The sequence below is a fragment of the Oryctolagus cuniculus genome, chromosome 4, assembly GCF_051225735.1.
Source record: "Oryctolagus cuniculus isolate XC-2025 breed Fujian yellow rabbit chromosome 4, ASM5122573v1, whole genome shotgun sequence".
Lineage (NCBI taxonomy): Eukaryota > Metazoa > Chordata > Mammalia > Lagomorpha > Leporidae > Oryctolagus > Oryctolagus cuniculus.
In genome coordinates this window covers 98,580,182-98,607,636 of record NC_142870.1, presented here as the reverse complement: position 1 = coordinate 98,607,636, position 27,455 = coordinate 98,580,182, and the positions used below count along the sequence as shown (strand labels likewise).

The window sequence follows — 27,455 nt, the reverse complement described above, 5'->3', positions numbered from 1 at the left end:
TATTACTACTCAAGAAGTATGGAGTAGGGTACTAGATTTTGACAGTGACCCTCTGAATTACTGTAGCACATTCACTTGGATTTTAGATTCCTATGAAAACGTTTTCCTGGTGTTGTGGCACAGCAGGTAAAGCTGCTGCCACTGACCTTAGCATCCCATAAGGGCGCCAGTTCATGTCCCGGCTGCTCAATTTCCGATCAGCTGTCTGCTAACGTTAGCGTGGGAAGAGCAGTGGAATATGGCCCAGGTGCTTGGGCCCCCCACCACTCACATGGGAGACCCAGATAACAGCTGTTGAGGCCTTCTGTGAAGTGAACCAGTGAATGGAAGAGCAACTGATTGATCTGTTTCTCTCTTCCTTTCTGTCTCCCTCCCTCCCTCTCTTTGTAACTCTCAAATAAATAAAAAAAAAAAGTTTTTCTCAATATTGCAACCTTTTCTAATTAACATCTTTCTGTGTGGGTGGGTAAAGGAGCTTGATTTTTTTTTTTTTTTTTTTTTCAAAATTAATTTCTGTTGGAGGTTTTTTCTTTTGGAATTCTGAGTTAAGCAAGAGTCAGGCTAAACAAGATTTAGGTTTGGAAGTGTTCTAGAATTAGAAATGTGTGGTGTTAAATTTGGAGGGCAACATTTTTTGTTGTTGCTCATTTATAAGTAGCATAAAGTTTCAGATTAAAGGAAGAAACTAGTCAGTAGGTGCTAATGGTATTTCAGTATGTTCTTAGGTTCTGCCCTGTTCTGAACCTTTCATTTCTGTGGCCCACCTCCTGACTGATCAAAACTTTGATGTTAGAGATTGATTTAGAATTGATGATTCAAAAGTAGCATTTATATAAAAATTTTATGATTTAGTTTTGGGAAAATTTGTTCTTTCCAGTTTTGTACATCATTCTCTGAAATCAAGTTACATGTACTTTTTGGCTTTTGAAGATTTGAGGAAAAGAACTTTGGGGCCAGTGTTGTGGTGCAGTGGGGTTAAGCTGCTGTTTGCGATGCCAGCATCCCATACAGCAGTGCTTGTTCAAGTCCTGGCTGTTCTAGCTGCTTTGCTATGATCCACCTTTGTGCTAGTGTGCTTGGGAAAGCAGCAGAAGATGGCCCCTGTCATCCTCCATGGGAGACCTTAATGGAGTTCTGCGCTCCTGGCTTGAACTTGGACCAGCCCTGGCTGTTGAAGTCATTTGGGGGAGTGAACCAAAGGGTGGAAGATTCTCTCTCTCTCTCTCTTTCATTTTCTTTCTCTCTCTCTTTTCTCTGTCACTCTACCTTTCAAATAAATAAGTAAATCTTAAAAATAAAAGTTTAAGCTGCATCTTGATTGGTTTGTTATGATGATGGTGGTTTTTTTGGTCACCAGTTTTTAGGAACCTATCCATATAATGTATTTCAAAATTATAGTTATTAGTGCTTCACTTTTTGAACCAAGTAACTTTCTAAGTCTCCTTCTCCCTTTAAATAAAGCTTAATGTAAAAATGAATTGATAGACTTTATAATGTAGTAAGTTAACCTTCTCCCTTAGCGTGGCTGTGCTTGTCCGTTATTGCCAACTTAAATCTCATTTCCCAAAGTTGAGTGTTCAGATTTTTCTTTTTATTGAGTATATATTTTCTTAAAGTTTTTAAGTCGGAACTACATTATATATCATATATTTACTCCCCAAATGCCTACAGAAGGACCAGAGCTGGGCCAGGCCAAAGCCAGAAGCCTGAAACTCAGTCTCTGTCTCCCATGTGAGTGGCATGAACCAAATTACTTGAGCCATCAGTGCTGCTTCCTAAGGTTTCGAGTAGTAGAAAGCTGGGTTTTGGAACCTGAACCAGGAATCCAACCCAGGCATTCAGGCGAGAGATGCAGGCATCTCCCCCTCACCCCCGCCCCAAAGATTGATTTATTTATTTATTGGAGAGGCAGAGAGATGGGTTTGATCTGCTGGTTCACTCACAAAATGGCTGGAGCTGGGCCGATCCGAAGCCAGGAGCTTCTTCCAGGTCTCCTACGTGGGTACAGGGACCCAAGGACTTGGGGTATCTTTTTTTTTTTTTAAAAGATTCATTTATTAGAGTTACACAGAGGAGAGGCAGAGAGAGAGAAGTCTTTCATCTGCTGGTTCACTCCCCAGTTGGCTGCAATGGCCAGAGCTGCACTTATCCAAAGCCAGGAGCCTCCTCTGGGTCTCCCATGTGGGTGCAGGACCCAGGGACTTGGGCCATCTTCTGCTGCTTTCCCAGGCCACAGCAGAGCGCTGAATCAGAAGTGGAGCATCTGGGACTTGAACTGGCACCCACATAGGATATTGGCATTGCAGGTGGCGGCCTTATCTGCTATGCACAGTGCCCACCCACCCCCCAAGTTCGTAATACTTCTGCAAGTACAGGGTTTTTATTTTAAGTATTTAGGTTTTTAATTGAGTTTGCTGTCTTTCTCTAGGGTAATATATTACACAGTATATTATTTATCATTTTTGATGTATCAAATTATTTAAGTTATCAGATACTGCTTTCTGTTAGCATATTCTCCCCACCCCCCCAAGATTTCTTTATTTAAAAATTAGTTAATGGCAGCGATGGGGGGAGGATTAGAGAGAGAATTGATCCGCTGTCTGCTGGTTCACTCCTCAAACAGCTGCCATGGCTGGGCCTAGGCCAGGCCAAATCCAGGATTCATGAATTCCATCCAGGTCTGCCACCTGGGTGCAGGGGCTCAAGCACTTGGGTCATCATCTGCATTCTCAGGAGTGGTATCAGGGACCTAGATCAGAAGTTGAACAGCCGGGACCAACATTCCAATTTGGGATGTCTTTGTTGTAGGTGATGATTTAACCTGCTGTGCCACAAAGCTGGCCCCAAGTCACATTTTTTTTTTTTTTAAGATGTATTTACTTATTTGAAAGGCGGAGTTATAGAGTGAGAGGAAGAGATAGACAAAGAGAGGCCTTCCATCTGCTGGTTCAATCCCCAAATTGTGGCAACATCTGGGACTGGGCAAGGCTGGAGCCTGGAGACCCAAGCTTCATCCTGCTCTCCCATATGGGTGTTAGGGGACCCCAGCACTTGGGCCATTTTTTGCTGCTTTCCCAGGTACATTACCAGGGAGCTGGTTGGAATCACATGGTATGTCGATATCATATCCTCCAGCTTACTCTGCTGTGCCACCGCACCAGACCTGTAATTTGTGAATACTCTGATAGCAGTAACAGTAGCTGAAACTTGGGGCTGCGCTTTGGCACAACTGGTTAAAATCCTGACCTGAGGTGCCAGTATCCTACATAGGCACCAGTTCGAGTCCCCGCTGCTCCACTTTCAATCCAGCTCCCTGTTGATATGCCTGGGAAAACAGTGAAAGATGGCCCAAGTCTTTGGGCTGCTGAACTCATGTGGGAGTCCCAGAGGCAGCTCCTGGCTCCTGGCATTGGATCTGCTCAGCTCTGGCAGTTGTGGCCATTCTGAGAGTGAACCAGTGAATGAAAGATGCCCATGACATTGGTTCCAGAGGGGCCCTCCCCCCACCCAAATCACCTATTAAATGATATGATGTTTGGTTATAATCTCTGCAGTCCTCCCTTATGCTTTTAAATCATTTCTAAATTGCTTATATTTGATATAATGAAAATGCTATGTAAGTAGTTACATTGTATTATTTAGGGAATAATGAGAAAAACTTTTTTTCTGAGTATTTTCTGTCTAATTGGGGATCCAGACAGATTGATGTACTTTATTAACTAAGTTCATATAGCAAAGAATTTGTGAAACTGATAAACAAGTTTAGTTTCTGTTCTTCTAATGTTCTCTAGTACATCAGGCTGTATTCACAGGGTTGGATCAGTTTCGTGCCAGACCTGTTTTTCAGTTCTAGAAATCCTTCTCTGAAGAAGGGAAAGGTGACTTTTATTTGGTCTTTTAGTAATAATTTTAGGGCAAAAATGATCCAAGAGGTAACTTTCTGTTGAGGTCTTCGTGCATTTTTAAAGAGTTGAACACTGAGATTTCTGTTTTTGTTGTTCAAGAATGGTTGAATATTAGCAGTTTCATATGGTTTGCACTACATTGTGTTTTCAAAATTTTTTGGCTATTTGAATACTAGATTTGCTTTCCCAATCAGCTTCCCAGACTTACATGATGTTACATCACATAAATCAGTGGAATGATTTGGTAGTGGTCTCAAGAAAAAGACACTGTATGATGAATGTTGCTTTTGAAAAGATCTGAAATGGAAATACTTATTTTCAGACCTTTAAATAGTTGCTATGTCACTTTTCAAAAGTGATGGCAAATCTTTTAAAATTAGTAATATTTAATCTTTTTGGTAATAATTTTGTTGAATAAGATTGCTGAGAAAATTGGGAGGGAGGGGGGATGAGGGATAGTATCACTATGTTCCTGAATCTGTGTATAGGAAATAGATGAAATTTATATACCTTAAATAAAATTAACAAAAAAAATTAAAAACTTTTATCTATAGGTTTATATTCTCTAAATAAGAAGTTTCAAGACTCTGAAACAAAACAATAAAAAAAAAAACAAACTGCTTATAAAAATTAAAACATTGTTGGTTCTGTTTAAATGTTTCCTCTTGTAGGCCCCAAAGGACTTTCTTCCATGACTTCTAATGTATTCCATACTTTGGGATAGCTCTGTAAACAGATAAAACTAAGAGTTTACAGGTTCCAACTAAAAGGATATGGTTAATTCAGGTTACTAAGAATAAAAAGTAATTCTAATTGGTAATTTTAAAAACAAAGATTTAAAAAAAAAACAGTGAAACTGCTTTGTTGTTCTGTCTTGTATGTATATGTGTGTTATGTATGTGCAGGTTGCATGTCTGTAAAAATTTATTAAAACTGTTTTGGCTTGTGGATAGAAAAAACTCAAATTAAGACTGCTAACTTAAATTACCTTTTTGGTGAACATGACTTAATCTCTGTTAAATACGCTGTTTTTTTAAAAAAAAGTTTGCTGAATAAAATTGCTGAGAAAATTGGCTCAGTTAGTAAAGTTGAAGGTAATCAGAAAATGAAGGGTTCTTTAGATTTGCCTAAGATGGATGTGCAATATAATATTCTAGGATATTGAAGGACCTTAAAATTCCCCATCCTTTTTAAAAAAAATTTTTTTAAAGATTTTATTTATTTGAGAGGTAGAGCTACAGATAGTGAGAGGAAGAGACAGAGAGAAAGGTCTTCCGTCCCTTGGTTCACTCCCCGAATGGCCGCAACGGCCAGAACTGCGCCAATCTGGAGCCAGGAGCCTCTTCTGGGTCTCCCATGCGGGTGCGGGGGCCCAAGCTCCCAGGCCACAGCAGAGAGCTGGATTGGAAGTGGAGCAGCCGGGACTAGAACCGGCTAGTGCCGCAGGAGGAGGATTAACCTGGTCTCCCCTGCGGGTGCAGGGGCCGAAGCACTTGGGCCATCCTCCACTGCCCTCCCGGGCCACAGCAGAGAGCTGGACTGGAAGAGGAGCAACTGTGACTAGAACTGGCGCCCATATGGGGGGAGAGGGGGAGAAGGGGAGAGGGAGAGGGAGAGAAAGATCTATCTTCTATCTCCCATGTAGATATAGGGGCCCAAGGAATTGGGCCATCTTCTCCTTTCCCCCAGGTGCATCAGCAGGGAGCTAGCTGGATCGGAAGTGGAACAGCCTGGACTGGTGGTGGCTTAACCTGCTATGCCATAACGCTGGCCACTAGGTTCTTAAGGGATCTAAATGGCATATCATTGAAGGAATTTAAAATTGGGCTTACCACTTTCTACACTTTTTAAAACATTTTTATTTCACTGTTCATAATTTTGATGAGAAAAACTGAAAGACTTGTGTTTGACATTATGTAAAGATGAGTAGTAAACAGCTTGCTTTAATATATTTGGGTTTAGTAATCCTATGAATTTGAAATTAGTTTACTAGGAGGCCACACTGCCCAAAAGTATTCAGGTTTAGGGGCTGCGTTGTGGCTGGTAAAGCCTCTGCTTGGGACACCGGCATTCCATATGATTGCTGGTTTGAGATTTGAGTTCTCAAGTCCTGACTGCTCCACTTCTGATCCAGCTCGCTGCTCATTTGCCTGGAAAAACAGCGGAGGATGGCCCAAGCACCTGGGCCCCTGCATCCACATTTGAGACCTAGAAGAAGCTCTGGGCTCCTGGCTTTGGCCTGGCCCAGCCCTGGAACTTTGTGGTTTGGGGAATGAACCAGCGAATGGAAGAGCTCTAACTCTGCATTTCAAATACATAAATAAATCTAAAATAAAACATATACAGCTTTATATTCAGCTATTAAAGTTTGAATGTGCATACTACTTTTCACTCAACTACATTGAGCAAAGTTCCAGTAAAATAACCTTTTGATTATTGAGTTTAGTGGGATTTAGCATTTATAACAAACCATCACTTAGAGTTTGAGTCTTTCCAGATGAATGGATAAAGGCATATTTCCCCTTTCTCAGGTATATTCTAGAGCAAACGACCAAGAACCATGTGGATGGTGGTTGGCTAAAGTTCGGATGATGAAAGGAGAGGTAAGTGATCTTGACATTTGCTATGTGATAGTATTAAAGGAAATAATCTCAACTCTTGGTTTTTGTAAATATTATTCCAACTGTACTTTTGTTTTTAAAAGCCTGTGAGAAATAGTTGACCAGACATCGTAAAAATTCACTAGATCATTAATTTCTGTTTGTGTTCTGTATTGGCAAACACCAAAGCTGCTCTCCAGAGGTACACCTCAAGCATGTAAGGACCACTAGGTTCATGCTTGTAAGAACCTATGTTCTAGTTTAGGTAAATTAGATTGATGTAACTAAGCTGTGCTTAATATTTGTGTCACAAAGGGGAGGGTCTGCTGGTAAAGCTGAGCAAGGTAATTAGAACTTCTTTTAAAGTTCATTATTTTTGTTCAGATGGAATTTTTGAAGTATTTTAATGTCTTTTAGTTTTATGTCATTGAATATGCTGCTTGTGATGCCACTTACAATGAAATAGTAACATTTGAACGACTTCGGCCTGTCAATCAAAATAAAACTGTCAAAAAAAATACCTTCTTTAAATGCACGGTGGATGTTCCTGAGGATTTGAGAGAGGCGTGAGTAATTTTATCTGTTATTGTATTGCTTGGTGATTAAGAGGATTTTTAAGCACTACAAAATATTTTTTCTCAGACACCTATTCAAAACCTTCTCATAGAAAATATTAAAGGTTTTGATGGGGAATGTTAAAGTTCTAAATTTGTATTGTCCTTGTAACTCTTCTAAATTTAATCTAGTACTGAGGTTTTTTTACCCATGAATTAATTTTTCTCCAGGTGTGCTAACGAAAATGCACATAAAGATTTTAAGAAAGCAGTAGGTGCGTGCAGAATTTTTTACCACCCAGAAACCACACAGCTAATGATACTGGTAAGATAACAATAACATATTTTCAGGTATTGATAAGTATTGCACAGATTTTATAGTTAGATATTTCAAAAGATAAGAGCTATGGTAAGCTTGATGTAAAGTTTTTTTTTTTTGCAATAATATTAATTTTGATTTTTTTGGAATAAGTATGGAAATAAAATTTTTTTAATATTTTATTTCAAAGATAGAGTTACAGAAAGAGGTAGAGACAGAGAGAGGTCTTCATCCGCTGATTTATTCCCCAGATGGCCGCAATGGCAGGAGCTGCGCCGATCCAAAGTCAGGAGCTTCTTCCGGGTCTCCCACGTGGGTGCAGAGGCCTAAAGACTTGGGCCATCATCTGCTGCTTTCCCAGGCCATATCAGAGAGTGGGATCAGAAAAGGAACAGCGGGACTAGAACCAGTGCCCACATGGGATGCCATTGCTTCAGGCCAGGGCGTTAACCCACTGTACCACAGCACTGGCCCTGGAAATAAAAATTCTTAAAATGATATTTTTAGTTTCCTAAAATTTGTAATGTGTGGGATCCTAGATGCTTTCATAGCCAATGCTATTTGATGTGACAAATATAAATAATGACAGGAATTTACGAAGAAAAGTAAGATTATCCAGGGAGGCAGAATGTTAGACAAACAGAGAAGTGTAGTAGTTGAAAATCAGAGCTTTGTGTTACTTTGAAAAATGGTTAACTTTTTGGTTGATTAACTTGTTTGTTTGTTACAGTCTGCCAGTGAAGCAACTGTGAAGAGAGTAAATATTTTAAGTGACATGCATTTGCGAAGTATTCGTACGAAGCTGATGCTTATGTCCAGAAATGAAGAAGCCACTAAGCATTTAGAAGTAAGTAGGTTTACTTACAAAATGATTTTTGTTTGTCCCATTTAATTTCAGAATTATATTCTCGGAGTTCCCTGTACTTGACTGATAAAAGACAGCCTAGACTTGATTTGTGGTTACACCTGGAGTGAGTGAGGCATTAAAAGAATGGCTTTTCTATTTTACTTTTATCAAATGTAGCATTTCCTTGCCAAATGCTGATTGACTTTTGTTAGGACTTAAGAACTCAGAACTGTATTGCTGTTTCTTTGCACTACCGTGTTAGTCATAACACATTTACATCAGTAATTAGTTCAGTCTACCAACTCGTTTAAGAGATTAGGAGAACAAGATATAGTATGAAGTTTTTTAAAATATTAAGTGTATCATTGCCCCATGCTATTGTTGTACTACTTTTCCCCTTGTGCTCACACTTCCCCAATGGAATACATGTGTATGCACACACAAACACACTGTCTTCACTTAGAGAAACCAAAGTATGTTTATTCTTAGGATAAATTTGCCAATGTCCTCTTTAATTTAAAACTGCCAAACAAGGAATATGTGAATGAATTTTGAAGTAAACATGAAATGGGGAAATGCCTGTATTTGCAACAAAGTGTTATGTTAGAACTACTGGTTTTTTTCTGACCATGATTAAATAGATAAAACCATTTTATCCCTTTGCATTTATACCACTAGATAAGCTTCTTCTATTCTTGTAAGATTTTTGATCTTTTTTCGCTTAAGGCTTTTTTTTTTTTTTTAAGTTTTCACATTTAAAAAAAATTATAAAGTTCAGTATGTATTTCCATTGTTGGTTAACCAATTTACAGGACTTTAAGTTTTGCATCTTGAAAAATGAAAACTACCCTCTAAGTTGTAACTCTCAACTCTCTGCTCCCCATTTCTGACAACTGCCGTTTTGTAAATTTCACTGCTTCTGATGTTTCATAAGTTGGAATAACATGCTATTAGTTGTTTCTGTTATATCACTTAACATAATAGGGTTTTCAAGGCTCATTCATGTTGTTGCATGTGTTAGAATTTGCTTTTGATAATTCTTTGTATGTACAAGGGTACTTCAGAAAGTTCATGGAAAATGAAATTAAAAATTGTTGTGTTGCAGATTTCTTTAATTTTTTTTAAAGATTTATTTTATTTATTTGAAAGAGTTACAGAGAGAGGTAGAGACAGAGGTCTTCCATCTGTTGGTTCGCTCCCTAGTTGGCTGTGACAGCCAGAGCTGCGCCGATCTGAAGCCAGGAGCTTCTTCCAGGTCTCCCACGTGGGTGCATGGGCCCAAGGACTTGGGCCATCCTCTACTGCTATCACAGGCCATAGCAGAGAGTGGGATCAGAGGAGCAGCAGTTGGGACTAGAACTGGTGCCCATATGGGATGCCATTGCTTCAGGCCAGGACTTTAACCCACTGCGCCACAGCGCCGGCCCCCACTTTCTTTCTTTTTTAAAGATTTATTTATTTGGAAGGCAAGGTTATGGCTGGGGGCTGGAGGGAAGTCATGGATAGGTCTTCAGCCTGCTGTTTGCCTTCTCATATGGCTGCAATGATCAGGGCTGGGCCAGGCTGAAGCCAGGAGGCTGTAACACCATGCAGGTCTTCCATTTGGGTGGCTGGGGCCCAAGTACTTGGCTCATCTTACACTGTTTTCCCAGGTTCATTAGCAGGGAGCTGGAATGCTAGTGGAGCAGTCAGGACTTAAACTGGAAATCACATGGGATGCTGGCCTCGCAGGTGGCTTAAACCACTGTGCCACACTGGCCCCTCTTTTTTCTTCTCCTCTCTCTTCTCTCTTTTCCCTCCCCTCCCCTCGATTCTCCTCCCCTCAGATTGATTGATTGATTTGAAAGGCAGATAGGCAAAAGCAGAGAGAGAGAGAGGGAGAAAGGTCTTCCACCCACTGGTTCACTCCCCAGATGGCTGCGATGGCCAGAGCTGGGCTGATCTGGAGCCAGGAGCTTCTTCTAGGTCTTCCATGCAGGTGGGTGCAGGGGCTGAAGGACTTGGGCCAACTTCCACTGCTGTCCCAGGCCATAGCGGAGAGCTGGATCCGAAGTGGAGCAGCCGTGACTTGAATTGGCGCCCATATGTGATGCCGGTGCTGTAGGCGGCTGCTCTACCCACTGCGTCACAGCACCAGCTCCATCAGCCTCTTGACTAAATAAAGAATGTTGATATGAACATGCATTGCAAAAAACCCGATTCTGTTTTTTGATCTTTGTAATGAATTCCACTTTTCTTCTTAATAGTGCACAAAACAACTTGCAGCAGCTTTTCATGAGGAATTTGTTGTGAGAGAAGATTTAATGGGCCTGGCAATAGGAACACATGGTAGTAACATACAGCAAGCTAGGAAGGTTCCTGGAGTCACCGCTATTGAACTAGATGAAGATACTGGAACATTTAGAATCTATGGAGAGGTAAGATGTTGTCTATCTCCTTTCTTGACTGATTTTACTGTCACTTTTAACCACCTGTTGTTTGATTACATTTTATCTTGAACTTTAATTTACTAGTGAAACACTTTCGACTTAAGATTTATTCATTTAAAATCAAACTGCCCAGCAGTCATTAATTCTGAAGATGGTTTAAAGCTATTTTTGTTTTGGGGGAGTGAAAGACTTATCAAGTGACATGTAGTATTTTGAGGAGTTTTTTTTTTTTTTTAAGATTTATTTATTTATTTATTTATTTATTTATTTATTTGAAAGTCAGAGTTACACAGAGAAAGAAGGAGAGGGAGGGAGGGAGGGGTCGGTCGGTCTTCCATCCACTGGTTTACTCCCCAATTGGCCGAAATGGCTAGAGCTGTGCTGATCTGAAGCCAGGAGCTTCTTCCAGGTCTCCCACATGGGTGCCGGGGCCCAAGGACTTGGGCCATCTTCTACTGCTTTCCCAGGTCATAGCGGAAAGCTGGATTGGAAATGGAGCAGCCAGGACTCGACCCAGCACCCATATGGGATGCCAGCACTGCAGGCGACAGATTTACCCGCTATACCACAGTGCCAGAACCGAGAAGTTTCTTAAATAACTGCTTCTTAGTTTAATTCAGTTTTATATTCATTAAAATAATTTATCCAGATATTCTTTTGAATGCTTATTAAGTGTTGGGCTCTGGCAAGCAGTAACCTAAGTTCTATAAAAGTTATTATATAACTTAGGTTTGGATAGTACTTTGTCACTAGTTCTGAAATTTTCAGGGATAGAAAATGAATGTGTCATTTTAGTTATTTATCGCTTGAGAAATATCTTCTATCTACTTATTCACTCCTTACATGGCAGCAATAATCAGTGCTGAGTCAGGCTGAAGCTAGGAGCCAAGAACTTTACCTTGTTACTACCACATGGGCCTCGGGTCCAAGTATGTGGTTCATCATCTGCTGTCTTCTGAGGCGTATTAGTAGAGAGCCGACTCTACTACTCTAGTAGAGTAGCAGAGACTCAGACTTGCACCCTGATGTGGGATGTTGGTGTTGGCAAGCAATGTCATAACTTGCTGTATCACAATGCCTGCTGCTTGTAAACTATTTAAAAAATACATTATTCAGATGTTTTGTTGAGACTACCCTTTGAAATAGTATAAATGATTTTTTTGGGAACTGGTTTGGTTTCAAATCTTGACTTTAAAACATAGCTTTTATGAAAAGCTTTATTCATATAGTAAATACAACTAAAAGTATCATTTTTGTTTCTGAAATCTTTACAAGTGGGGGGAGTATAGAATGGTAATTAAGAGGACAGTCTTTGGAGCTATAGAGCCTGGATTCAATTCTTGTTTCTGCCACTTTGGGTGGGCTTGCAGAAGTTACATTACTTCCCTGCATGTGTCCTCAGGGTTAAATAAGAGTGATAATGAATAGATTTTTCAGTGTATTTGTTGTTTATTCGTTTTTGTGACAGGCAGAGTTAGAGTTATAGACAGAGTTATAGACAGTGAGAGAGAGACAGAGAGAAAGGTCTTCCTTCCGTTGGTTCACTCCTCTAAATGGCCGCCACAGCCGGCGCTGTGCCGATCCGAAGCCAGGAGCCGGGTGCTTTGTCCCGGTCTCCCACTAAGGTACAGGGACCCAAGCACTTGGGCCATTCTCCACTGCCCTCCTGGGCCACAGCGGAGAGCTGGACTGGAAGAGGAGCAACCGAGACTAGTATCCGGCGCCCCAACCGGGACTAGGACCTGGGGTGCTGGCGCTGCAGGCAGAGGATTAGCCAAGTGACCATGGCGCCGGCCTAGTGTATTTGTTGTTTATGGTATATGATGACAACAAATTCACAATAAATTTGAGCTGTGGTTACTAAAGAACACAATTAAAAGCAAAAATAAAATTGAGATTTGATTTTCATATTCTTATCAGTAGATATATTTAAAAATAGTGCCTGTATGTAAAAAATGCAGCTGATTTAAACTCTTTGAATTCTTTGTTTTTAATAATCACCTGGAGAAATACAACATCAGAATACAAACCAGTATGTATTTAGAATTGGCTTGAAGTTTGGCTATTGTGTAGCTATATAACATAGCTAATTCAAACTGTTGCTGTTTTCTCAGTTTCTTAATTTCTTGGTTTTAATAGTGATGGAAAGTTTGTTTTTTAAGTACTTGATGAGTTTTTTACCTGAAATGTCACTGTAGTGGGCTGAGGAGAATCTCTTAGTAGAGCGTAATGATTCACAGTAACAGTTTTATTTTGGATTTTGTGTTGATTGTAACTGGATTTTATGTTAATGTTTCCCTTACTTCCAGAGTGCTGATGCTGTAAAAAAGGCTAGAGGTTTCTTGGAATTCGTGGAGGACTTTATTCAGGTTCCTAGGAATCTTGTCGGTAGGTATTTCTACTAATTATTAAATAAAATGTTACTTAGTTGCATTTAGTGACTTAGTTGAAAATGTAGTGTAATATCTAATTCTGCTTCTTATGATCTGTTACAGTATTTAGATAGCAAGCTGACTTACGTTTTTGGTGATAACACATGTGACTCGTACCTTGTTTTTAAAAAGTAAAGATGTTTTCCTTCGTCCAGGGTAATTGGATAATAATGCCCATACTTTTTGTAACAGTGTGTCATTAACAGTTTTTCTTTAAGTATTCTCTTCCTTTTGACTTTTAACTTTTTCTCAGCCTCTTATTGTCTTTCACTTATATATTTGAAATTGTCATAGTACTTTTTGGGAATGTTTGAATTTATTTCTTCAGTAGAGAAGAAAAATTACAGTGGACTAACAACAGGGTAATAAATATTTACCGTGTAGGCCCTGAATAGATAATAATTGGTTGTTGAAAGGGCATAGAAAAAGGTAAGAAGTTGTGAGCAGGAGAGGATGCTGCTGATGATATGCGGGGAGGTTTCATTATTAATTGTGTGACACCTTTCTTGAAAACTTGGATGCTCATGCTTTATTTAAGTGACAAAAATTTGAGTTGTAAGTTAAGGCTAAATGAGCATTGTATGAGATAAGTTAGTTAATATCCCTGTTGCTAATATGCTCTACATCCCTGATGATGTCTTTATGACTATTTGAGGGAAATGGGAAGGCTTTGGTTATCAGTGATTTTACTAACTTCTTAATAAAGAGGAAGAACTAACATAATGTAGTGAATGAAATTAATAGTATAGGATAAGTACTTTGTTTCCAGTTGGCCTCTTAATATTTTGACTGTAAGGAAACACTTTTTTTTTTTTTTTTTAAAAGCTCCTTGGGCTCTGTTTATATCATGAAGCCTGTTTAGCCTTTAGGAAATGATTTGTGAAGTCTTATAAATCAAGCGTGGGTAGAAAACTTAAAACTTTCATCCTGAAAACATGTCTATTTTGGCCTTAAATAACAAATAGTGTACTGTGAAAAACAGCAGTTTACATCACAAAAATGTGTTTCTTGGAATTCAGCATTAATAGAAAAGCAGCCTTTCAGTGTGGTCCAAAGATGAGGATAGCAGGGCAGACTTCCAGTTCTTACATAAACTGTACTTTATCAGCTTTTGATTTATCATCATTTACTGTAGGTTGATCTGCTGGAGAGATGAATTGAGATGTTTAAATTGAAATAAGTTTGAAGAATTTTGTGCAATTTTAATAATATTGTCAAGATATGAATGCTATGAAATATTTATCATTGTCAAATGAAGTCACCTTTGACAAGGAAGCTGCTTTTAAAAATGATCCCCTTGTTTGTTTATTTAAATCTTACTAAGTCATTCACACCGGTACTAACATTGTGGTAGCTGCTCTGTGGAACAGATATTGGTAAGGTTTCTTCACTTGTAAAAGCAATTCAATGGCAGGTTTGTGAATAACAAGCAGATTTCTTCCCAGTCTAATAATTCTAAGATAGTCTTAGTCTTTGGTGGTAGTGTTAATTATGAGTAAAAATTCCTATTTCATAAACAAGAAAATTTAACATATATTTAGTTCTGACTTGTTTCTTTATTTTTCATTGCAATGATGTTTGGGTACCTGCTGTGTCTTTTTCCCCCCCCCTCATCATTTTGGTTGACTTTGGTGATAAGGGATGGTTTTTGTGCTTTTTAGGAAATATACATTAGCAGCAGCTATTAAATATTAGCAGCACATTGGTGAAATACTCAGAGGTAGTATAAACATTTCTGTTGGTTTTCGTGTATAATAATGCTGTATTTCCCTCTGAAATATTTTATGAGTGAAGCAGTCTTTTTGAAAAGTAGTGCATTCTTAGTCCAAGTGAAAGAGAAAAAGAGGACTGAGGAATAAAAGGGAATGAGGACCACTTGGAGGGTAAGTTCCAGAGCAATTCCCTTTCACATTCATATTCCAGGAGTTCTAGTGCTTGACCATTCCTGTCTTCCCCAAATCAAAGGAAAAAATAATTATTCACTGATCAATTTGTATTACAGGTCTGCTTCAGTTTGTCCATATGCTCTGGAATTTATGGAAATGATCAATAAAATATTGACAGTCTGGTGGGAATAAATAGAACTTGTAGACAGGTTCCTTCTGTGAACCCCAGAAGGGTGGTGAATATTCATAGAACACTGGTATATTTTAAAGGAAGGAAGTGGCAAAGATTCTATGGGAGGGATTATGCTGTTACCAACCTGATTTTTTTGTTTTTCGAAAAAGACATTTGCTTATTTTTAGCAGGGTCAAGGATGGAGTTGCTGCTTGAGCTTCACTCTGTTAACAATGAAGGTTGCTTTTATGTGCTGCTGCTAGGGCTGCTCAGAGAAGACACAGACCATGTGAATTTCTTGTGCTACTGTACTTTTTATGTTTAAGATTATTATTGAGAGAGGAGGTTTAAGACTAGGATTATAAATAAAATTTAATTGTAGTGCTTTTGCTATATTGACCAGTTTCCTGTTAATTTCCCTTTATTTGTTCTAGACAAGCAGTGTGAAAAACTTCCATTTTAATCCCTTTCAACCAAAAGTAATTTAAGCTTTTGTGCAAGTGATTTAGTAAAAGAAATGACTGTTAACAAATATTGTGTTGTTGGACTTTATAAAGAGATACCTACATTGCATATATTGAAGGTTACTTGAAGATTCTGTTACTGGGTGACACTATCTGGTATTATTTTGTTATGTGTTAATTTTTACAACAAGATAGTTCCCCAGTAGAAGAATGTCTTCACGTCTTTTATTTTCCTCTTCAATTATTATATCATTAATAACTACTGTTTGGCAGACTTATAAATTAAGTGTTGAGAAGGTAAATAATTTTGTTGTTTTACAGAATGAAATATACTTGAGTGAGCATACCATATACACATTACTTGTGTGAAATACTGTGAAAAAGTCTTGATTTAAAATGTGATACTTGTTACATATAAATTTTTACTGAAGAGAATATTCATTCTAAAGTTAATATTATAGATACCTTTTGAAGAAATAGAAACTTGATGAATTTGTTACTTGTGAATATCGTATACAAGTAATAAACAAGTTGGTATGATTAATGCTAAATTAAAAGTTTGCTTTTTATCTAAATATCCAAAGCTTGAAATGAATTGGGGTGTTATTTTAAAAAGTATAAAAAGGATACAGGACATACTAAAAAAATTAGCCTTTGAAAATTTCTTCTACATGAACAACATTGTCACACCTTGATAATAACTGTTAAGCATACAGAAGACAAAGATGTTTGAAGCCAAGGATAAAAACCTTTGGTAGTCTTTAGCGCAAGTTATTAAAGTAAAATCAGCATTTTGCTTTGTGGTTATAATTCAGTAGCAAGTCATAACTTATCAAAGGATAGCAGCTGGTTTTTAACTTACTGTATTTGTTTTCTCTTACTAAAGGAAAAGTAATTGGAAAAAATGGCAAAGTTATTCAAGAAATAGTAGACAAATCAGGCGTGGTTCGGGTGAGAATTGAAGGAGACAATGAAAACAAACTACCTAGAGAAGACGTAAGTATTTAGTATGTCATTTATTTGTCTTTTTTTTTTTTTTACCATGTTCTTGACTGACTTAATGTTATTTCATATTTTGGAAATTTTTTCAGGAAACATATCTATTAAGCTACTTGCACTTATACAGTGCGTTTTTCTTATTTTTAAAAATTCTGTTCTTATAATATGGCTTTACACACTTAGAAAACAAGTCATCTTTCAGTTGTGTAGGCCTTTGGTTTCTATTTTGTCAGTACTATAGTTTAAAAAAAATCAAATTCTTGATAGGAAGGTTTCATCTGATAAATCAAAAATGATTTTTTCTTTATACTCTTTATACTTAAGAGTGTAAAGCTGTAGAATTTGTTCTTTTCAACAAAACAGTGTTGCAAAGGAATTCTCGCTCTCACTGTCCTTGACCTTTTTGTAGAATGTGAAAGCATTGACTGTTTCTTTAATTGAAATTTCTTTCAGTGTTGAGGTTGCTTTTCTGAAATTTCTTTCAGTTTGTTTTTTCACCCTGTTTGCTATTTTGTTCAGAATTCTGTTCTCCACCAAAGTCACTTTAAGGATTTTACTTAACATTCATGGCTCTAGTAGTATACTTAGGCTTTGTGTGCTTGAGAATAAGGCAAGGATTTTTCCCAGAATTATCTCCCAGAAAGAAGTACACTTAGATCTTCAGTATTTATTGCACAATAGAGCACTGTTTGGGGAATTTGCTAATAACTTATGGATAAGATAAGTTCTTTTTTTAAAAAAAATCTAAGATTTTAGCTCAGGTAAATATCCTGACTCAAGAATTGGGTGTTGTAAATATATTATTAAAGATAGCCATTAAAATAACTCTAAGAAAAGAACTTGTATTCAATTTACACTGTAAGATTTTTTTCTTATGGCTTTATGGTAGCTATTAAATTTTTTTAAATATGCGTCTGCATTCCTTGTACCTCTCCTTTACTTTGGAGATAACCATTGATGATAACATTTCCCAGTTGAGGTCAAGGCATTGTATTTCTCTTATTCCTTCTAGACCATCTGTTTGGAATGTCTTTTGTCTTTAAGTACTTGATAAAATTCTGTTTGTTTCTACATCTGTTTTATAAAATTCTTCCTGGGGCTAGTGCTGTGGCATGGGTTAAGCTGCTGGTCTATAGTGTTGGCATCCCCTATGGGCGCTGGTTTGAGGTCCACGTAATCTTCTGATCCAGCTGCCTGCTAAAGTGTCTGGGAAAGCAGCAGAAGACGGCTCAGGTGTTCAGTCCCCTACACCCACGTGGGAGACCTGGGTGAAGCTCCTGGCTTTGGCCTGGCCCAGCCCTGGCTATTTTGGCCATTTGGGGAGTGAAATCTCTTACTCCCCCCCCCCCCCCCCCCCGTCTCCCACCCTCTGTAATTCTGATTTTCAAATAAAGTCTTCCTAAAATTCTTTTTTTTTTTTAATTTATTTATTTGAAAATCAGAGTTAGAGAGAGGGGGAGAGGCAGAGAGAGAGAGAGAGAGGTCTTCCATCTGTTGGTTCACTCCCCAAACTGGCTGCAACAGCCAGAGCTGTGCTGATTCAAAGCCAGGAGCCAGGCGCGTCTTTAGGGTCTCCCACACAGGTGCAGGGAGGGGCCTAAGGACTTGGGACATCTTCCTCCACTGCTTTGCCAGGCCATAGCAAAGAGCTGGATCGGAAGGGGAGCAGCTGGGACTTGAACCGGCACCCATATGGAATTGCCGCACTGCAGGTGGCGGCTTTACCCACTATGCCACAGCGCCGGCCCTCTCAAAATTTCTTTTCATTCACTAATGCTGTATATAGTGACATTATTACAATAATGTTTACTATCTTTTCTGAGATTGTGACTGCTTTAGAAACGGACTTGTCTTTCTCTCATAGCATGGATACTGGCATTTCATAGATATTTGAAATTGGGTAACCAGATACAAAATTACCTGGCTCAGCAGCTAATTTTATGACTTTGGTCAAAATGATATACTATTTTTTTAATGAATAGTAAGTAAGATAGAATGCATAATATGGTCCCTGAAACCTAGCATATTGTTAAAATTTTTCCACTGTCCTCTTTTACTGACTATGAATGCCCTCTTACCACCTTGTGAATTCCTTACCATTGACATTATCTAGAAGTCACCAGTAAATCATTTTTTAAAAATTACTTTGAAGATAAAGCATAGATTCATATAGAGTCACAGAAATGAAGAAAATGAGGAGACAGTGAAATTGATTAGGGAACTGTATTTAGGCTTCACTCGCATTGTCCTCAGACGTTAGGAAGTTGAAAGTGTGTTTCTTTAGAAGAAAAATCCTCGTTTTACCATGTTTTTCTACTCTGCAACTTTTATAAAACCTTCTTATTCTGAAATTCAGCAAAGTAAACCAAATCTGTTAATTCTTTGAATTAATGCCTGTGATTAAGTATGTCTGCTCTTACCAGTAATTTCTTTATCTTACATTGTATGCTTAGCACATCGTGGGTGACATTTATCTTAATTATAAAGAAGTACCACCTATAGTAATAGGCACTTAAGATGTTTAAAAATCTGATCACATATCTTAGAGATAGATACCTTGGCTAACTGCTTTGTGATACTATAACACTACCCACCATGTTGAAGGATCTATTTCCAGCTGGAAGTTCTTGGCCAGTTTGTGTGTGTGTGTGTGTGTGTGTGTGTGTGTGTGTTTTTAAGATATATTTTAATTTCAAAGAGTTACACAGAGAGGTAGAGACAGAGAGAGGTCTTCCATCTGCTGGTTCACTCCCTAGAGGGCCGCAGTGGCTGGAGCTGTGCCAGTCCTAAGCCAGGAGCCTGGAGCTTCTTACAGGTCTCCCCATGTGGGTGCAGGGGCCCAAGCACTTGGGCCATCTTCTGCTTTCCCAGGCCATAGCAGAGAGCAGGATCGGAAGAGGAGCGGCCGGGACTAGAACCGGTGCCCACCTGCTGCACCATAGTGTTGGCCCCTCTTGGCCAGTTTGAATGACATGCTTCTCATTTTAAAGCTGGTTTATATATTGAATTAGAAATTAAGAAACCTGGTAGTTTTGAAAAGGTGACCCTTTAAAATTTTAGCACTTTTAAAATCCTAAATTGTAGCACAAATAATGAAATTACTTAAATTTTGATTATTCCAAGTTTGTAGATTTGTTTATAATTTGAAGCTGTTAGATGTAAATTGCTGTGTTAATTAGAAAACTTTTCCAAATTATATATTGATTTATCAAACCCAGGATAGAGGTTTGTTAAAATATTAAATACTAAGGACGTTTATCTTCTTACAGGGAATGGTTCCGTTTGTGTTTGTTGGCACTAAAGAAAGCATTGGAAATGTGCAGGTTCTTTTAGAGTATCATATTGCTTATCTAAAGGTTTGTATACTGTTCATATTCTCTTAACCATTTTTGGTACATTTTCTATGTATTAACTGTTGACTACAAGTAAATATAAAATGTACACACATCGAGCACTTTATATTTGTAGTAAATTTCAAGTCTTCAAATGTTTATATTTCAGTCAGATTTTGCCAGTGTTTCTAGGTAAGAATTTAATAATAAAAATGTCCTTAGCTTTAATAAGATGATGGTTCTTATGTACATATCTGTCCTTTTTTTTCCTTTGAGCTTTTATATTTCCTTATTTAAGAAATGGTCACTTTTGACCACTCTGTATATGGTAGAGCCATTCTGTTTTCACTTTTGTACTTCACATGTAAGGATAATACAGAACCGAGTGAAGTTGGACTTCCTTCCTAACTCTGGTGTTTTTTGAAGAAACTACATTATCCTTATTGACATCACTTGATAATTCTTTATTATTTTTACAAAACAACCTATGTTGATATAAAGATTTTAGTGAAGGAAAAGTCCTATAAATGATTACACATTATAATTGTTTTCCATAGTTTTTTTTCTTTTACTCCTCTGTTTTTAGAGTATAGTAATATCCTCAACTATTCTCTGCCTCTAGTGTATTTTTCTTCTCGTCTCTTATTTCATTTGCTACTGTGCTAATACTGTGAAAGTATCTCTAATATTCTTTCCTTTTTTTCCTCTTTTTTTTTTTTTTTGAAAGTCATTGCAATATGCTAGCCTTCTAAGGCAATGCTTTATCTTCTGGTGCTCTACCACCTCTCTTTGCCTTTACATCTTGTGAAGACTGTCAGTTTCTGAATACAGGTCTAGCAGTCTTGGTCACAACTCAGCTGCTACTACTTTGATAGGAAAGTAGCTTGTCCCTAGTATGAGGTCAATTCAGAAATTTTATGGAAAATGGAACTTAACATAGTTTCTTCATAACATATATTTTCATCAAGATTTTAAAGTTTCTTCATGCCTTTTATATCTTGTATCTATACCTCATTTACTAGAGGTTTAACTCTTGGAAGGTAAAATCTGGTAATGTAAAATTACTAGTTTATTGATAAATGTGTTGTTTTAACACTGCTAATGTGTCCACTTGAAGGGTGGAGTCTGTCTTTGTTTTGTATGCTTGTTGCAGCATGGTTAGCCATACAGTCTAATGCATTCAGTAAATGTTGGTTGAATAAATCACAAGTTTCCTTGCAAACTATTTATTAGGAACATAATGCTGCTTTACAGAATTATTACCCAAGGTTATAGCTTTTTTTTTTTTTTTTTGGTTAGGAATACAGCTTTAGCTGTAGACTTTAAGAAGACAGTATGTTAGTATAAGAAGACTTAAACTCTTTTTTTTGTCTTGATTATAGGAAGTAGAACAGTTAAGAATGGAACGCCTACAGATTGATGAACAGCTACGACAGATTGGTATGGGTTTCAGACCTTCTTCCACCAGAGGGCCTGAAAAAGAGAAAGGATATACCACTGATGAAAGTACCGTCTCTTCTGTACAAGGTTCTAGGTCTTATAGTGGAAGAGGCAGAGGTCGTCGGGGCCCTAATTACACCTCCGGTTATGGTAAAAAAAAAAAAACTTTTTTTTTTTTTTTGGTACAAGTAATAATAATTCTGATTTTAGGTGTTCCAACACATTTTACTTACGGTTAAGTCACTATATCCTGACTTTGAGTCAAGTAAAAGGCAGTTCCTGAGGTACATGTCTTAATAGTAGTGATGTCATATTTTGTATTAATGACTATAAAAGGCATTTAATTGGCATGCAGTTTTGTAATGAAATGAAGCATGTGTTTAAAAGTTGGTAGTTTATAATCATGTTTGTTCTGAACACTCAGTGAACATAATATAGAACCTGTTTTCCTATTTTCTTACAATAGTCTTAGATGTTTCTAATTACAAACTAGTAGTAGTAGTAGTGATATTGGTAGAAATCACCTTTTATTTGCCCACTCCCTCCCACTCTAAGAAAAGTAAAAATGAAAAATACACTGATCACTATGCTAAGGTTGCATGTAGAAAGTCTTTACTAGTTTTAAAAATATGCTTTATTGACTCATTTGGCAGATTTGAGTATATTTAACATCTCATGTGGAATTCGTGTAATAACAACATTTCACTAAAATGAAGTCTTTAGAAGTCAAATTAATTAACATTGTATTCTAAAAGGTATTTCATTGTGAAGATGGGGCCTTAATATAGATAGGAAGGGGCCAGAGGAGTGGTGATAATTAACAATTCTCTAATCCTAAATTTTCACTTACTCTTCTTCAGCTTTGGCGTTCTTCCATTTTTCAACGTTTGGACTTGGATCTTAAAAGTGACCTGGTTTTTTTGTTTTTTTTTTTCTTTTTAAATACCCTCTTTCACTTTCTTCGCATTTTCTTACTTGTATCAACTGTTTTCTCTACTTCTTTGTACACATCCTGGTTTTGGAAAATGTTTCATTCACCTTTTCTAAAATACAAGGCATTTAAAGAAATCAGAAGTAAATGCAAATTTCCAGTGTGAACATTCCAGATCCAAATTTCATATATGATTGAGAGATCATCTAATGATGCCAGTTACATTAAACTTAAACTATTTTTCATTTGTGGTAGAGTTGTAAGGGTAAAATATTCCTTCTATATCCATATATACTTAATGTTTTCATTTTGTTATATTTGATTTTAGTTTAGCCTTGTTTTGAGACCTGAGAAACAAAATTCCAGAATCGACCTTTTCACATGGGAAGGGCTGAAAATTGCAAACGATTATTGTGTTCTTAAATATATTTAGTACAAAAGACAACCAGTAGCTCAATAGAAAATAAGTATATTCTGATGAAATTTTGAACTGTAAATTAGCATGACATAGAAAAACATGATGAGACTGATGAATTCATTGAAGAAGTTTTCTTAGTCTTAATTGAGTTGTTCTTACTGATGGGAGGTCATTCACTCTGGCAAAATGCTTGTGTCAAGAATAAATTTAGATGAATGACAGAGAAACATTGGGAGAGCTGATTGCTTTCGAAATTGTTCAGTAGATGGCACTCTTACCTCTGAATCTTTGCAGAACTAGTAACATTGTGTTTTTTTAAGTAGTTGTTGAATTTGAAGAATTTTGAAGAGAACTAAATACCATTTGAATTTTATTATAAATGTTCTTGTGCACCTTGTAACAGAATTTTTAGTTAATATGTATCAGTTCTATAGGAAACATTTCCCAGTGTATTATCTGAATTTGGTATGTGCCTTAACACTCATTGGATGATGTCTTAAAATTTTTCTCTTCCAAAAATTTTTGTTTATTAGAGAAAGAGGGAGCTAATGTTCCACCCACAGGATCAGTCCCCAATTGCTGTCAGTGGCCAGTGGTGTTGAAGCCAGGAGTTCATGCCAGGTCTCCCTCATGGGTGGGAAGGAAAACAGCACCTTCAGCCTTTGCCTCATGGCTGCCTCCTAGCATCTGTATTAGCAGAAAGCTGAAATCAGGAAGTGTAGGAGTTTGGAACTGGACATCCAACTATAGGCACTCAGTATAATAAGGACTGCCTTCTGGGATGTGGACATCCCAGCCAGCAGCTTAACTGTTAAACCAGATGGCACCCCATTTTCTCATTTTATGTATTTTTTTACGTTTATTTGTTATTTGAAATGCATAGTGACAGATACCCTCCATCCACTGGTTTGTTCACTCCCCAGATGGCCTACAATAGGCAGGGCTGGACCAGGCCAAAGCTAGGAAACTCCTTTGGGGTCTCTCATGTATTGGGACTTCCCACATAGATGGCAGGGAACCTAGCCATCTCGAATCAGCATCTCCTGTCTCCCAGGGTGTACATTAGCAGGAAGCGTATGGGAGGCAGGAGCACTCCAACATGAAATGCACACATACCAACTGATAGCCTAACATGTTGTGCCATGATACCTGCCCCAGTTTCTCTTTTTAAATGACACACAATTACATCTTTTTTTTTTAGTAGAAAACTTTTATTTAATAAATACAAATTTTGAAAGTACAACTTTTGGATTATAGTGGTTCTTCCCCCCATAACTACCTCTCACCCGCAAACCATCCCATCTCCTACTCCCTCTCCCATCCCATTCTTCATAAGATTCATTTTCAATTATCTTTATATACAGAAGATCAACTTGGTATATACTAAGATTTCAACAGTTTGAGTAGTAGATTTACTGTTAATTCACCTAGTAAAACACATTAAGGACAGAGATCCTACATGGGGAGCAGTGTACAGTGACTCCTGTTGTTGATTTAACAATTGACACTCTTATTTATGATGTCAGTAATCACCCAAGGCTCTTGTAATGGGCTGCCAAGGCTATGGAAGCCTTTTGAGTTCACGAACTCTGACCTTATTTAGATAAGGTCATAACTAAAGTGGAAGTTCTCTCCTCCCTTCAAAGAAAGGTACCTCCTTCTTTGATGGCTCATACTTTCCACTGGGAGCTCGCTCACAGAGATGTTTCATTTAAGTCATTTTTTGCTACAGTGTCTTGGCTTTCCATGTCTGAGATACTCTCTTGTGCTTTTTACCCAGATCTGAATGTCTCAGGGGCTGGTTCTGAGGCCAACACAATTAATCTTCAAGTTGATAGTGTTTTGGATGATAGAATGTATTTTTCTTTAACTGTTAAAGTGAACTATCTTCACGATAAGGTTATTTTAGAAGTTTCATAGGTAATAAGATTTAAAATTTGGTTAAAAATAGGATGGAGTAATTAAGAGTTGAAGCAGTGTCATGAATCATTTTTAAAGCTTCAAAAATTTTTTTGAGCTTTTTGCGTAAATGAGAGGTTGAAATAGTTTCAGTGGTTTCAGAAGAGTATTATCTGTTGTTGATGCTGTATTAAATTACCACAAACGTAAAGACTTGAACTATACATGTATGTGAGTTATATGGATTGGAAGTCTGACATGGGACTGTCTGTGCTAAAATGTTGTTTGCTGTGCTACATTTCTTTCTGGAGGCTGTAGGGGACAATCTGTTCCCTTTACTTTTCCAGCTTTTAGGAATCACTTTTTTCGTTTCTGACCCCCTCCTTTCATTTAAAAAAAAGAGTCCTCATCATGCTGCCATCTCTTTCTCCACAGCTGAGAAAGGTTTTCTGCCCATAAGATTAATTTGTACTCACCTGGATAATCCAGTGTACTCTTCCCCCTTCCCTCCAGGTCCTTATCCTCAAAGTACTTTTTGCCATCATAAAAACATTCCAGATTAATTAATATAGCTGAAGTTGAGCACTAGCCAGTTTAGTAACCTTTTTTCTTTTTGGCCTTTTACTTCTGTTTTCTACTGAAATCTTAGGATTTAGATGCTTTAGATTTCTTAAATTCTAGATTTTAATTAGGAAGAATTTCCTTGCTTGTGACATTACATTTATTTATGACATTTAGTTAATAAAATGTGTTTTTTCCACCTTGAGAAATACTGTTAAAGGAGATTGATTTCCTTCATGATATTCTAATTCCCCCAAAAAACTTAAAATGAGTAGTAAAAAACTTGACATTCTCTAGAACATACTCCTAATTCAGTATCCAAATCTCTTCTGTAATTGATGAGTTCCATTCATATAAGGGGTCTTAAAGATTCCATGGAAAATGTATATTATGAACAACTGCACGGATTTCAAAAATTTTTTGTGCCAAAATAAACTTTGAATTTCATTTTCCTGAATGTTTTGAAATTCCCTTGTATTTATCAACATGTAGAGAAAAGGGATATATTGCAGAGTTATTATTTATTTATTTTTTTGACAGGCAGAGTGGACAGTGAGAGACAGAGAGAAAGGTCTTCCTTTGCCGTTGGTTCACCCTCCAATGGCCGCCGCGGCCGGCGCACCGCACTGATCTGATGGCAGGAGCCAGGTACTTATCCTGGTCTCCCATGGGGTACAGGGCCCAAGCACTTGGGCCATCCTCCACTGCACTCCCGGGCCACAGCAGAGAGCTGGCCTGGAAGAGGGGCAACCGGGACAGAATCCGGCGCCCCGACCAGGACTAGAACCCGGTGTGCTGGCGCCGCAAAGCGGAGGATTAGCCTAGTGAGCTGCGGCGCCGGCCTTGCAGAGTTATTTTTAAAGAAGAAAAGAAATTGGTAGACTCACTCCAGCAGTTTAACTTTCATAATTTATTCCCTGTACTTTACTACTTATAACTTTGTATAGTATATCTGAAGAGCTGTTTTTATTATTAAATGACTAGAATTTAAGGGAAATTTGAGATATTTTATGAAATAACTTAGTTGCAAGTTTATTCATGTGAACTTTAAAATTGTACAGTATATTCATTTATCAAGAATAAGTTGTTATACACATTGCCAGGCATCAGAACTAACAAAAGGGGGATGAGTATGATAGTGATTGGGTCATACATATATGACACTTTAATTACCCAGTGAGACTGTAAGCTGCTTAGGAAATCTTTGCAGTAAAGTTTTGAAAGGTCTTCATTAAAACGGGTTGTTGGAATGTTAGAAATGGTCTGTAAACTTTTAAAGGCATGCTAAATTTCACTGGTTGTAGCTTCAATTCTTATTGATTGTTAGGTGAGATGTCTTTGCTTGAAACTTTTAAAAAATTTGTTCAATCATTTCAAATATTGTGTTCTAATTTGAGACACTAGCAAAATATAAAACACTGCAGTTTATAACACCATAAATTAGGAGAAATGTACTGATTTCAGGAGTGTTATTTAACATGTGAAAGAAATATGTGTACAGTAGATTCAGAGAAGTGGTAGAATCACTGTATGATTATTCAGTTTTCTACATATGAATTTGCTTTAAGATATGGAATAGTGGCTATATTTGTTGTACTAGTTATTTAGGTTATTATAACTTAAAAATGGGAAGAAACTTTGACTAACAATCATTCCACATTACCTGCATTTTAAAATTACATATATAGTGTTTTACATGTTTTTTACAGTTCTATTGGCTGTTTTTTGTACATTAAAACAATATTAGCCTTTCTTGACAGTTAGATACTGTGCTATTATTCCTTAGTTAAGATTCCTTAGTTAATGTATTTCAAATTGATTTTAATTTTCATTTAGCTTTTCTAGAAGCAGCCAATCAGTGCGTTTACTAAAACAATACTTTGCAAGAAATAATTTTGAAAAAATATCAACTCTTTTTTTAAAATTAGGAATATCATTTGCCTATGTCTCTTCTTTCTCCAGGTACAAATTCTGAGCTGTCTAACCCCTCTGAAACTGAATCTGAACGTAAAGACGAGCTGAGTGATTGGTCATTGGCAGGAGAAGATGATCGAGAGAGCCGACATCAGCGTGACAGCAGGAGACGCCCAGGAGGAAGAGGCAGAAGTGTTTCAGGGGGTCGAGGTCGTGGTGGACCACGTGGTGGCAAATCCTCCATCAGTTCTGGTAGTTTTTTATATACTATGTCAGCATCCATTCTTTGTAAACACTATAACCTTACAAAAGTTAACTCATCTCCCAGAGCCACCCATTCTTGGAAATTTCTC

General features: G+C 37.5%; 1 protein-coding gene across 12 annotated transcripts in view; it reads left to right on the top strand.

The window, feature by feature from the left end:
- FXR1 (FMR1 autosomal homolog 1) overlaps positions 1-27,455 on the top strand; it is a 66,048-nt gene that overhangs the window by 30,978 nt on the left and 7,615 nt on the right. For 6 of the 12 annotated variants that reach the window (XR_011388040.2, XM_070072464.2, XM_002716446.6 and 3 more), the window contains exons 4-14: positions 6,437-6,508; positions 6,923-7,071; positions 7,291-7,384; positions 8,109-8,225; positions 10,472-10,642; positions 12,964-13,042; positions 16,495-16,604; positions 19,877-19,963; positions 21,322-21,379; positions 21,467-21,529; positions 27,151-27,354. Coding sequence is in view for 10 of the 12 variants with exons in the window: in XM_070072464.2 (XP_069928565.1) it covers positions 6,437-6,508; positions 6,923-7,071; positions 7,291-7,384; positions 8,109-8,225; positions 10,472-10,642; positions 12,964-13,042; positions 16,495-16,604; positions 19,877-19,963; positions 21,322-21,379; positions 21,467-21,529; positions 27,151-27,354 (1,204 nt within the window). In the remaining 2 variants the exon portion in view is untranslated. Of the gene's footprint in view, positions 1-6,436; positions 6,509-6,922; positions 7,072-7,290; positions 7,385-8,108; positions 8,226-10,471; positions 10,643-12,963; positions 13,043-16,494; positions 16,605-19,876; positions 19,964-21,321; positions 21,530-27,150; positions 27,355-27,455 lie in introns of all 12 variants that reach the window. The other 6 variants (XR_011388039.2, XM_008266556.5, XM_008266553.5 and 3 more) reach the window with 1 other exon arrangement.